Here is an 11,569-nt window from a genome sequence, read left to right on the forward strand (position 1 = left end):
AGTCCTATTGCAATCAGACTTTCAGTGCTCCTTCTAAGCCTTTTTAGAGAAAAAGTTACCATGGAAGCAAACTGTTATCATTACAGAATGTAAATTGTTTATATTTACATTGCAGTGGGTACAAAGTTCCTACAGACACAGTTTCAGTACCACAAAGCCATGTAACTATGAGCTTTTTCCTGTGTGTCTCTGTGCTGCTTTTAAGCTTGACATTTTTTTCCCCATTTATAAAAAGCAGGGATTTGATTTACTTTTTTTAAGAATAAACCACAATAGGGATGCATTATTTTAGCAGTCTGTTACTCTTCTTCATCAGAACCCAGTAGTTACACCTGTAGCCACAAAGGCCAAAACTTGTATCAGCAAGACCAGATTTCACTGACATTCCAACTGCTTGACTACTACCACAGGTATTTCACAGAAATTAATAGATTTAGATTGGAAAAGTCCTTTTAGGATCATCAACCGTAGATCTAACACTGCCAAGCCCACCACTAAACCTTGTCTAAGTGCCACATTTACATGTCTTTTAAAACCACCATGGATGGAGTCTTCCTGAGTAAGTGTTGAGCATGCTGCAGGGAAAAACATGAATCTGACAAAAAAACCTTCCCCCACCACAAAATGAGTGTGCCACTGGAACTACAGAGGATGAGAAAGCAAAAGGAAAAAAAAACCTCTAATGTGTAGAATATATGAGAACTCCTGAATGCCACAGTCACTTCAGGCCTGATTCTCTGAGATCAGAGAAAGACAATATTGTATCTCTGAGTACTTGGCAAAGAACATTCAAGGTAATCAAGATGTTATTCTGCATTCTTACCAGAATATTTAGAGTTTTGTATTCTTTATATTCTTATGAGCATCCTGGATCTATGAGATCACAGAGCTATAAATTATTAGCATGGAATCCCTGGAAATCCACTCTCTTCTATCCTTTTAACTGTCACACACATGACTGAAGTACCTGCTGGAGACAACACAGCACAATCAGCTGTTCTGGCACCCAGGACCTTTTTGCCCAATGTAAGAGATGAACAACTGGACCCATCTAATCACTTAGAATAATTTATACTTACATGCTCACACTATGATGGAAATACTATCCTCCCTCACTTCAGGATCTCTGGAAGCTAGTAGACAGGTGAACAGAATGAACTGTACCTCATCAAAAGATGGGGTCTTCTCTCAACAAAACCCTGAGGCATTTTAAACTCTGAATAACTGCTGAAACAGAATAAAGTGAACACACTTTCATGCTCCACCACACTGAGATATTGCACCTTCCTTACAATTCACTTCAGAGTTTCGATTCTCTACAGTACAAAGTGTGCATTTTTCTTCAGAAAAAAAATTCAATCACATCTCAAAGTCACTGCAGAAAATAAAGGTTGTACTGAACTGTGACTGTACACATGGTGAAGTATTTCATGATTAATTCCTCCATTACCATGGAAGAGTTTAACAACTATACCCTGAAATTAGCCAAATTGATAGCAATTGAATTTAATCTTCCATACAAGATATTTAAAAGAAGCTCCAGATTTAAGTCAATCTAAATTCTCAGTAAAGTGTATACTGTTAAGAAGTTTTCAGCATTGATTATACAGGAGGGAGGCATCAATCAGCAACAGCACAGTACAAGCAAATACTGACAGGTCACAGACACTGTGGTTAGTGGACAGACAGCTATCTTGGGCTTAAATGCCATCACCTGGCTCTTAGTCAGTCAATGGCCAAGCCTGGGCCTGTTGTAGAGCAGCCCTAAATTCAAACATATTAGTTTGACTACAGACCTCATTTATTTCCTATCAAAACCCTTTCAGAGGGCATTGTTTGGATAATTTACAGGTCAGTTTATTTTGAGGCTAAAAGGAATGCCACATCTGAAAGGAAAATATTTCATCTGTCAGGGCTAATAAGGCTGTGCAGGACATGGAACATTAATGTCAGTAGTCCTAAAGGTGACCATGCATTCTGCAGGATTGGGCTATATCCTGCAATTACAGACACCTGTGGCCACACTAAACTGTCAAACTCCTGAATTCAAGAGCAAAATTAAAGTAATGAAGCATCAACAAAATAAAAAATTATTTCCTAAACTCAGAACTCAAAAATATTTTATACACTTTAAAATTTCATATTAAAATTTAGAACCATCATTTTTATCTCAGCCATGGGGGAAGGAGTTCTATAAAAGTAGTTCCAAGATAAAAACTAAAATCAGCCTAAAGATTGTCAGAATTAAGAAAAAGGTTGAAACTACTACTACTTCCCTACCTGAAAGCCACAATTTTACCTAATTTTCTTATCATGAGAAATTTCAAAAGCTGATAGGCAACAAAAGGAGAAGTCTGATACATGTCATGGTGTAACGACCCACACAGGAGACAACCTCAGCTAAACATACAATTTAAAAAGTACAGCTGCATTAATTAAGTTCCCCTGTCAACAACACGAATCAAATATATTTAGATAGCTTCTGGGGAAGAAAACCATTGAAGTTGTGTGCCACTTGTTTGCACTTCTGTTTCCAGTAGTGTTTTTAACTATTTAAAGTAGTGTCCTAGACAATTTAATTGCAGGTTATTGTATTTCCAATGCATAAATGTGTTTTTAGTGGAATCTTTTCACAGAAATACTAGGGATGTACTGGTGAACCATTAGTAACAATTGTAACATACTGAGCAACAAAATAACCTTCTGAAGACTAAGTCTGCAATTATTTTGAGGTTTTTTTTTTAATTTTTAGTTGGTTCCTAAGAACTACATTATTAGGCAGTATTTGTATTACAGATGTTCTGCATTAGATGTCCTGCTTCTTGTTTTCTGTGTAGTTTAAATTAAATCACAACTTTTAGAAAAGTATCAACAGTACTTTGATTTTGTACAAACCAAGAGCAAGGCTGAAGAAAGCCCCGTAGAGCAAAAGATTTTTCCTCATGCTAAACAATCTTCCTAATAATGGGAAAGGAGGACAGAAAAAGTCAAGTGCAATACCAACTCAAAGCTGGAAAAAAACCTAAAAAAGCTGAAGCATAGTAACGCATGCTTTGTGTCATCCAAAAGTACCCCTAGACTTACGTGCAAGTAAGCTAGCATGTTAGCCAAGTTCAAATTTCCTCAAAATCAGCAGCTTTGCAGAAGACAGGTAAGTTTCTGAATTCTTTGTTGCAAAATTAGTCTCAAAAAGCTAAAGTTACTCAATACTTAGACCTTCTTAGCAAAATTACACTTGAGAAAAGATCTGGTTTGTATTGTTAATACTAATCAAAATTTGGTCAAGAGATATATGTAAACAATAAGGATAATACATTTAAGGCTTAGAAAGAACACTGATAAATTCACCCCTGTCACATTAAAACATCCACATCTCCTTCATGGTCCTCCTCAGTCACTTTTAAAGACAGCACTTCTTCATTAAGAAATAATCCACTCAGTCTTTCCTTACGAGCTTGTCTTTGCTCTTTCAGCTGTCTCTTCCGTAGGGCCTTTTGCTGGAGTTTCCGTTGCTTGGAACGTTTCTGTCAAAATACAGAAGAGACAAAACATAAGATTTTGCTCTGTAAATTAGAAAAAAACACCTCTAAAGCTGGCAAATATAAATTAACCTCTAAAATTACATCCGCTCTGAAAAATAACAAATATGAATTCTCAGAGGTGGTACAAACATTCATACAAAATCATACCTAATATTAAAATATCAAGACCATTTGCCACAACTGAATTCTGAGGCACAACATTAACCCGTGATGTTGCATGGTCAAGTCTTCGATTGGAGGGATCTTTATTGCTGGAGAAATGCTACAGTCTTACATTAACAAACCCAAGATCCTGAAGAGCAAGAAAGAACTGCTCCTCTCCTTCACACTTGAAATTTAAATCATGGGGACAGAAGGAGTGCCACAGCTCCACTTTAAATGAAACATGCTTCAGAGGGTCCCTTCTCACAAAGGAATCTCATGAGACATGCTCAAAAAATAATGAAGATTCAAGAAGCCTGATGAAACTTCTAGTTGAGAAAAAAAACAAAAAACCATCACAGGTGTCTCTACTGTCCAGAAATTATGCCTTAAGTAGGATGATCACTCTTAGACACTTATTTTCTTAAGTTAGATACATAAGCCCTTATTTAAGCTCACTCAACTTATCCTAAACAAAAATAATTAGAATATCTACCACATACAAACACCAGACTTTTGGTTAGAAGTGATGGGAAGAGCACAAGTTTTAACTCCTTGTGATCACTGGCTTAGACAGATAACTCAGTTACTCTGCTCCTTCAGGACAAACATCCCAGGTAAGACCCCACGAGCAAGCTTCAGGAGTTAAGACAGCTTAATTAATACAGATACACAGAACTAGAAACTTTACTTTGGAATCCCGGATTCTTTCTGCAGCACTTGTGGACAAATTGCTGTCGCTGTGCGCTCGGCTCATGTTGGCACTGGAGTTTGACGCGGAGTTGGCAACGCTGGAGCCACTGCTGCTGGCTGAGCTGACCATGCTGGCACTGCTGCTGCTGGCGCTGGCACCACTCACACCACTGGTACTTGCACAGCTGTAGCTGCTCCTTTTCCAGCTCTCCCTTGCAGACCGCTGGCGAGGTCCGTGTTCCTTGATATAGTTTCTCACCTTTAGAACAGAGGCAGCCAAATTACTATAGTTTGATAAATGCTGCACTGAGATACTCCTTTCCATGGAAAAAAACACAGTCTGCCTAATGATGAAGTTACTGGTCAGTTCAGTTAGGCTTTTAAAACATTTTCTTGTGGCTGCTAAAATCACAAGCAGACTGGAGTCACCCACAGAACTTAACTATGTCAACATTTGTGACATTTCACCATGGAAGGAAGAAAAATATGTACAAGGGCCAGGGGGTTCTTTTCTTCTTCTGCGGTCAGGTTTGTGACTATGTAACAATATGTTATTATTTTAACAACAAACAGGAATATCAGTCAAGTTCAACTGAATTAAGTTGTTTACTTAATGTATCAAACCCCTTTATTTGGCTAGGTATACTCAAACAAAAGTGTGTGTAAATAAAGAAGCACTTTTCTACATTAAGATGACACTTACAAAATGTTTGAAACATGAAACGGACCAAGCCCATAAAAGCAGTGAATGTTTTCCATTTTCAACTTTATCTTCATCATTATCAGTGCAACACTGAGGAGTTCAGCTTGTATGGACACTGCATCTCTCCCTAACAACACATCTTAATAATTCAATGACTGAGAAGACAGTAGGATGTATCTACCCTATCAGCCAGGCACCCTTCTTGGTTATAATCTGCATCTTACAACATCTTTAAAATGCATTATTCTCTATCCCTCTCTACATGAAATTTATGGTCTTCCCCAATGAATTCCAATTTTTTTGAGTTTTAAATGCTAGGGTACATACTGTGAGCAAATGAAAACTCTCAACTAGCGGATGGTCATGAAGTGGAGTACAGTGCCATAAGCAGCACCAGGGCCACAACATCACCCATTACACACTCACCAGCTTTGGCTTAACACACAGTGAGAATATACAACCAGTCTTTTATGTCAAGGTTTAACACATTCAAATATGCTTTTGAACTCTATTTTCTGTCACTGACAGTATTGTGCTCCAGCGTCTCTCTCAACATCTAATGATTATGCATAAAAATTGATCACAAGTCCATAAGAGTTTGCAATATATAACCAAATGCTGAAACTCTGAAGTCAAATGTACAAACCTTAACCCACCTGTTTTAGTTTTTCATCTGTGAGACAGTTCAATTCAATAATGAATTCACTATCTGTAGGTGAGATCTGAGCAGTAGGATCAATAATTTTAATAATATCAAGTTGCTCTCGAAGGCCCATCTCTGTACTGACTTTGCGACTCAAATATTCAATATATTCAACCTAGGATCCAAAAAAAGGCAGGTCATTTCGAAGTATTACTGATTCTAAATGAGAAACAGAAAAAAAGAAAGAACTGACAGAATAAAACATACTCAAATATCATGGTTCTAGCCTTGGGTATCCTCAAAAACTCAGGGTGAAAATTTGAGCAGGCAATTAACTGCCTCCTATAGATCCAAAGGACAAGGTTTAGTTTTAAGAATCAAATGGTGCACAGGTCTGCATTTACACCTACAGCAAACAGAATGGCCTTTAAGTTGTGTCTTTTAATTGGAAGTTCTTCTGTACACTGCAGTTCTCACATAGGAAAAAAGTCACCTGTTCATCATTTGTCATCGCACTCCATGGAAGCTCATCCAGATTCCTGTGCTTGTTTTTCTTTTTGGGAAGCAGACAGGGAGAGCTTGGAATACTCGGTATAACATCAGAAAGCACATCACTCCCACTTGCAATGTCGCTGCCAGGCAACTTGTAACATGCAAAAGGAAGAACAAAGCTTCAGAATAGAGTAGGCAGATTGTAAATCATTCTAACACTATTAACAATTCAAAACATACCATCAAATTAGCAAAGCATTGATTATCTCTGTACTTTAACAAACTCTTTCTAATTACTCATAAACCTGCAATACTCCCTCGAATCTTCCCGTAAACAACAAGTGCAGCAAACTCAATTCACACCATTCTGTACTCATCAATCCTCTTTAAAAATTTGTGTTTAAGAAAACACAGATTGAAGTCGTATTTCAACTATTTCTCTTCTCCATCAGTGGAAACTGTCCATTACAATCGAAACCTAAATCTAAACCTCCCATTTTGGAGCATAAGTCTAGTTTAAGAAAGATAATTTTAAAGTAGGTCTGTAATTCCTACCAAACTCCATAATTACACAAGAAAATTCAATTAAAATTACTGTCATTTGCCTGGAAGCAACTGAGAACTTCAGCTAGCTTCATTTATACAACTGACATGTGATTTCTGAATGCACTTCCAGTTAAAGTGGGACAGCTGGATTACTTGAGCTCAGATTCTGCCAGATAACACCATAAAGAGCTAGAAAAAAGTCTTTCCAAAATTCTACAAATCCAGTCAAGTAAGGCTCTTAAGAAAAGCTTGTTTTAAAAAACAAAGAGTAATAAAAAAGCTGGTTACCAATCAAACATTCTGTCAGCTAGCTAAGGCATAGGAAATGGCTTCTTTTCAAAACAATTGCCAAGTTTATCAGGCAATTGAAATTTCAGAACTCAGTACACGTCTCATGTTCACTTGCATCTTCTGGAACAGGATTTGAGCTTTCTTGAAATCAGTTTTTAGTTCTTGTACTGTCCTTACAAGACTCTCTACATGCTCTGACAAAATTTTCAAGTATTGCCCAATAAATTCTGAAGCCCTATGTCGCCAATTTGAAATGTATTCATTCACAGCTGATTTAAGTCTTTAATATAAAAAGTCAGTTTAGGTCTATAATACTTTAAAAATGCATATCACATTTGAAAAACTGCTGAACAGGGAAGACTATCACAAACTAGAAATACCCAACGAGGATTCAGCACAGACTTGGGAAAAGGATGTGATTCCCTTTCCCATTCTGGTGAGACAAAATGAGCTCTGTACTCTTACTGGCATAGAAATATACTACAGAAATAAGCTATGGCAAGAGTTTGTACACTTTACCTAGAAAATATCAGTAGGACCAGATATCTATAACCAGATCTCATTAGCAGGGCAGATCCTCAGTACAAAGGGTCTGAGCTCATGGCTACAAGAAACACACGCTGGTCCCTAAAACCAAATGACCATGATACATAAGCGACCTTCTTTGAAGAGCTGACCTTCAGTCTCCCCTCCTGATTAAGGAGGTTGGAATAAAATGAAACAAAACATTTTTTCTATCATTCAAGATTCAGATATGTGCTCCTATGTTCAGCAGTTACAAAGAAACAAATGCTAAGGTCACTTGGTTTGTTCAGAAGAAGAGGAGATTGAGGGGAGACTTCATAGCTGTCGACAGCTTCCTCAAGAGAGGAAGAAGAGTGGGAGGAAGCAGTCTCTCCCCTCTGGTGACCAGTGACAGGGAACAGCAAGATGCCAGGTCAGGGGAAGTTAAAGTTAGGTATCAGGAAAAGATTCTTCCCCCAGAGGCTGGTGGGGAAGTAGAACAGGCTCCCCAGGGCAGTGGTCACAGCACCAAGCCTGACAGAGTTCAAGGAGTGTTTGGGCAACACCCTCAGACACAGAGTGCAATTCCTGGGATTGTCCCATGCAGGACCAAGAGCTGGACTTCAGTGATCCTCAAGATATTCTATTCTATCACTTTTCAATTACAGCTAAATCCAGCATGCAATAGTCTACACAAAATTTTACATTTCCAGTGGAGCCAGTTTACCTGCCACTCAAACTCGCTGTCTGACCAATCCCAGTATGTGCTGATGGAAGAGGAGACATCACTGCAGACACTGCCCTCGGGGAAGAGATCAAAAGAGGTGAACTCCTGGTCATCCAGCAGAGAGTAGCAATCATCCTGATCCCCCACAGACACGGATGAGAACAGCTCCTCGCTGCACTCCGAGCTGGCCACGCTCGTCCCACAAGATGTCAAGTTCCACCTGCAAAACAGGACAACACAATTAGAGAGCAGCAAACCCTGGCATCAAGTGTCCTAAGAAATTCCTTTAAGCCTTGTAAAACTACCTCCACTTTGCTAGTCAGTGATATCATACATTGAGTTTGTTGAAATAAGTTATAATTGTGTAAATTGAAGTATTCTATTTTTAAGTCTTTTTAAAGGGAACACAGCGTTACAAATATCAGGCAAAAATCCATATACAGTTAGTATAATTACACCTTTATTTTCATATATTGTCAGTTTCTACCCCAGAACTATGACTCCTGTAGTATGGAAATTGACCCTTTTTTGCTGCTGGTTGGGTTTTTAAAACACACTGATCGGAAAAAAGAAATTCCATGTATTGGTATATTTAAACTTCCATATAAACTGGAATAAACAAAACTAAGTAATTAATCCATTTGAATTCAGGAAAAATAGAAGCCAAAAAGAAATTCCAGGTTGATAGTCCCCCACAACATTAAGACAATAGAGAAGCACATTATGGATCTATCATTCACAACTCTGAATGTCAAAAACATTGGACATGGCACAGTGCAGGATGGGGAAGTGACCTGTGTGAAAATGATACCATGCCAAAACTAAACACTTTTTTTTGCCTCATTACAAAGCTAGCTGAAGTTGTTGCTAAAGGAAAGCTACTGAGAACTCCATTTTCACAGAGCAGATTTTTTACTCTAATGAGAGTAAGCCAGAATGTAACAAGCTCACAAAATCAGTCTCCATATCTGGAACTTATTTTACATATTGGAGAAAAGTAGGTCGAGACAAATATGAGTCAGCACAGCGCTGCAATATGGCCAAAACAATTTGAAAAGGGCTTCTAAAATGCACCACACAAACCCACACAATCAACTCCTGTTCCATCAGCCTGTCCACTTCAGCCTGGCTAACCAGAAAACACTTCTATCCAACTGAGCAATCCTATCACCAGAAAGGCTGGTCCTCAATCTCATTAAACTGCATACCAGGCTGGCTAAATATGTTTGTGATGGATTGACTCCCACATCTACTTGGCCAAATGTGAATTTAGCCAGTGTTAAAGACATTTCCAAAACTTTCCTTGTAGCAGATTCAGGAGATCTTGCCCTGCCTCCCTTTCTGCATCCCCCATAGATGTGCAATGCCTTGCTGGTACAGACTCTTGTGGGCAAGGCAATCCATTGGTAATGAGCAGAACATGGCTGTGGTGACACAGCACGTTACTCAACATGAATACAGTCTCAGAATCCATGAAATAATAATGAAACGAGAGATAGAGTGGACAAAGTTCCCAGACATATCAAAAAGGATGAGGTACAGGGGCTCTAGCACCAACAAACTACACAGATACTCCAGGTGCAGGCAGTCAGCCTCACCTTCTCATGGCTAGGGGGCTGCTGGGCTCCCTGGGGTGAACTGGATTAACAACAAAGGGGAACTACATGGAAATTACTCCTAAGTTCAAAAAATAGAAAGCCTTATGTGAACACCACAGATTGAGCTGCACATCTCCAATGGCTTAATCAGCGCAAGACAGGGCACGTCCTTTTCCAGAGAAGCCAAACAACCCCTCGAGATGGCTGGGTTACAAACCTGAGCTTGTAAAAGGAGCAAACCTGAGCAGCGCACTTGGGAAGGCAACACAGAGAAACGTACAAAATTAATTAAATGCAAATTTGGTGACTATCACACATTTATTTACGGATATTCTAAGAATATATCTTACTGCTCATGTCTTATGACTTAAGAACTATATTATGAAAGTGTATCATGTTTGATCGAGGCTCTTCATGCTGAATCATTTAAGAATGTATAATTAAAAGTTTGCCCTTGTGAATGACACTTTTAAAGTGCAGTTTCCATGATTTAATACAAATTCACTTTTCATAATTGTGCCAAAGAAGTACTAATAACCCATAAAAGAATCTTGCAAGACTAGAACAGGAATGTTGGAGACATGTATGTTGAAGACTGAAATCTCACAGAGTATTCTCAAAGAAAACTATTGCTATATTCAAGCTTAATACTCTGCATTAGCAGAATTAGGTTCTTAGGAAAGCAGGACTGTGATTTTGATTTTATGAACACAGCTGGAATTTCTTTGCAGAGCTGTATTAGCATTTCTGCAAATTACAGGCAGAATAATTTGCCCTTAATTAGTAGCATGGGGTGGAAATGTTTCTGCAGGAGTCAGTGGAGTCACCAAGCCGCCTAACTCATCCTGAATCTCTAAAGGTCTGCCTGGTGACCATGCAAGGCCTGCCTTTAAGTGTTATAAACACACCATTCTATAGCTGCCGACAGCCCTCAAAAATTCGAAATTTCGAAAATTAAGAAACTCAGACTGAGGCTAGCAGCATCCTGATCCAAGTGGACAGTCTCCCTGCCAGGACCGGGGAATTGGAACTGGATGACCCTTAGGGCCCCTTCCAACAGAAACCATTCTGTGATTGTATGAAAAAACACATCTTAAAAAATCGACCCAGCTCACACTGTCAACGATACCGTGATGAGCCGAACCCACACAAAGCTAAGAGAAGGGTAACCCAGCAGGGCTGGGACAGGCGGGGCACCCGCAGCGCGGCCGTGCCCGGCTGGCCCCGGCAGGAGCAGGGGAAGGATGCGCGGCCCTGCCAGGGGCGGCCCCGACCCCGCCGCGACCCCCGCGCCGCCCGCCCCGGCCCTCAGCATCACCCGGCCCGGCCGCCCCGAGCCGCCGAGCGGACCTGTTGGAGTGGAAGCGGTGCAGAGGGTCGGTGCGGTGGCAGGAGGAGAGCTGGCAGCCGAAATCGCTGACGTCCAGGCAGCCCTCCTCGCTCAGGCTCAAGCTGCCGCCCCGCGGCGGGTGCTGGTGCGAGAGCAGCGGGCACGGCTCCTCGGGGGTCAGGAACTTCTCGTACGGCTCCTCGGTCATGGCGGCGGGCGCGGGGGCGGCGGGAGCGCCTCAGGCGGCGGCGGGAGCGCCTCGGGCACACGGCGTCGGCGGCGCCGCCATCAGCGGCCGGTCCCGGGACGCGCCGCGCCGTCGCTGCCGCTGCTTCCGGCGCCGCGCCCCCACAGCGCCC

At 40.5% G+C, this 11,569-nt stretch overlaps 1 protein-coding gene across 1 annotated transcript; it reads right to left on the reverse strand.

The window, feature by feature from the left end:
- Positions 1–251: 251 nt before the first annotated feature.
- FAM199X (family with sequence similarity 199, X-linked) lies at positions 252–11,542 on the reverse strand. Its single transcript, XM_038164856.1, has 6 exons — positions 11,231–11,542; positions 8,283–8,502; positions 6,216–6,365; positions 5,736–5,897; positions 4,375–4,635; positions 252–3,524 (listed from the first exon to the last, which is right to left on the reverse strand). The coding sequence occupies exons 1-6, from the start codon at positions 11,416–11,418 to the stop codon at positions 3,354–3,356; spliced, it is 1,152 nt and encodes a 383-aa protein (XP_038020784.1). The 5' UTR covers positions 11,419–11,542; the 3' UTR covers positions 252–3,353.
- Between the last annotated feature and the right edge of the window lie 27 nt (positions 11,543–11,569).

Source organism: Motacilla alba, chromosome 4A (assembly GCF_015832195.1).
Source record: "Motacilla alba alba isolate MOTALB_02 chromosome 4A, Motacilla_alba_V1.0_pri, whole genome shotgun sequence".
NCBI lineage: Eukaryota > Metazoa > Chordata > Aves > Passeriformes > Motacillidae > Motacilla > Motacilla alba.

What these genes read in the sequence shown, in the direction of transcription:
- FAM199X (XM_038164856.1), bottom strand. Translation starts at nt 11,418, where the DNA reads ATGACCGAGGAGCCGTACGAGAAGTTCCTGACCCCCGAGGAGCCGTGC. An exon ending in CACCGCTTCCACTCCAACAG is followed by an intron (nt 8,503 to 11,230) that starts GTCCGCTCGGCG and finishes CCTGTTTTGCAG; the next exon opens with GTGGAACTTGACATCTTGTG. An exon ending in ACAGCGAGTTTGAGTGGCAG is followed by an intron (nt 6,366 to 8,282) that starts GTAAACTGGCTC and finishes GCATGTTACAAG; the next exon opens with TTGCCTGGCAGCGACATTGC.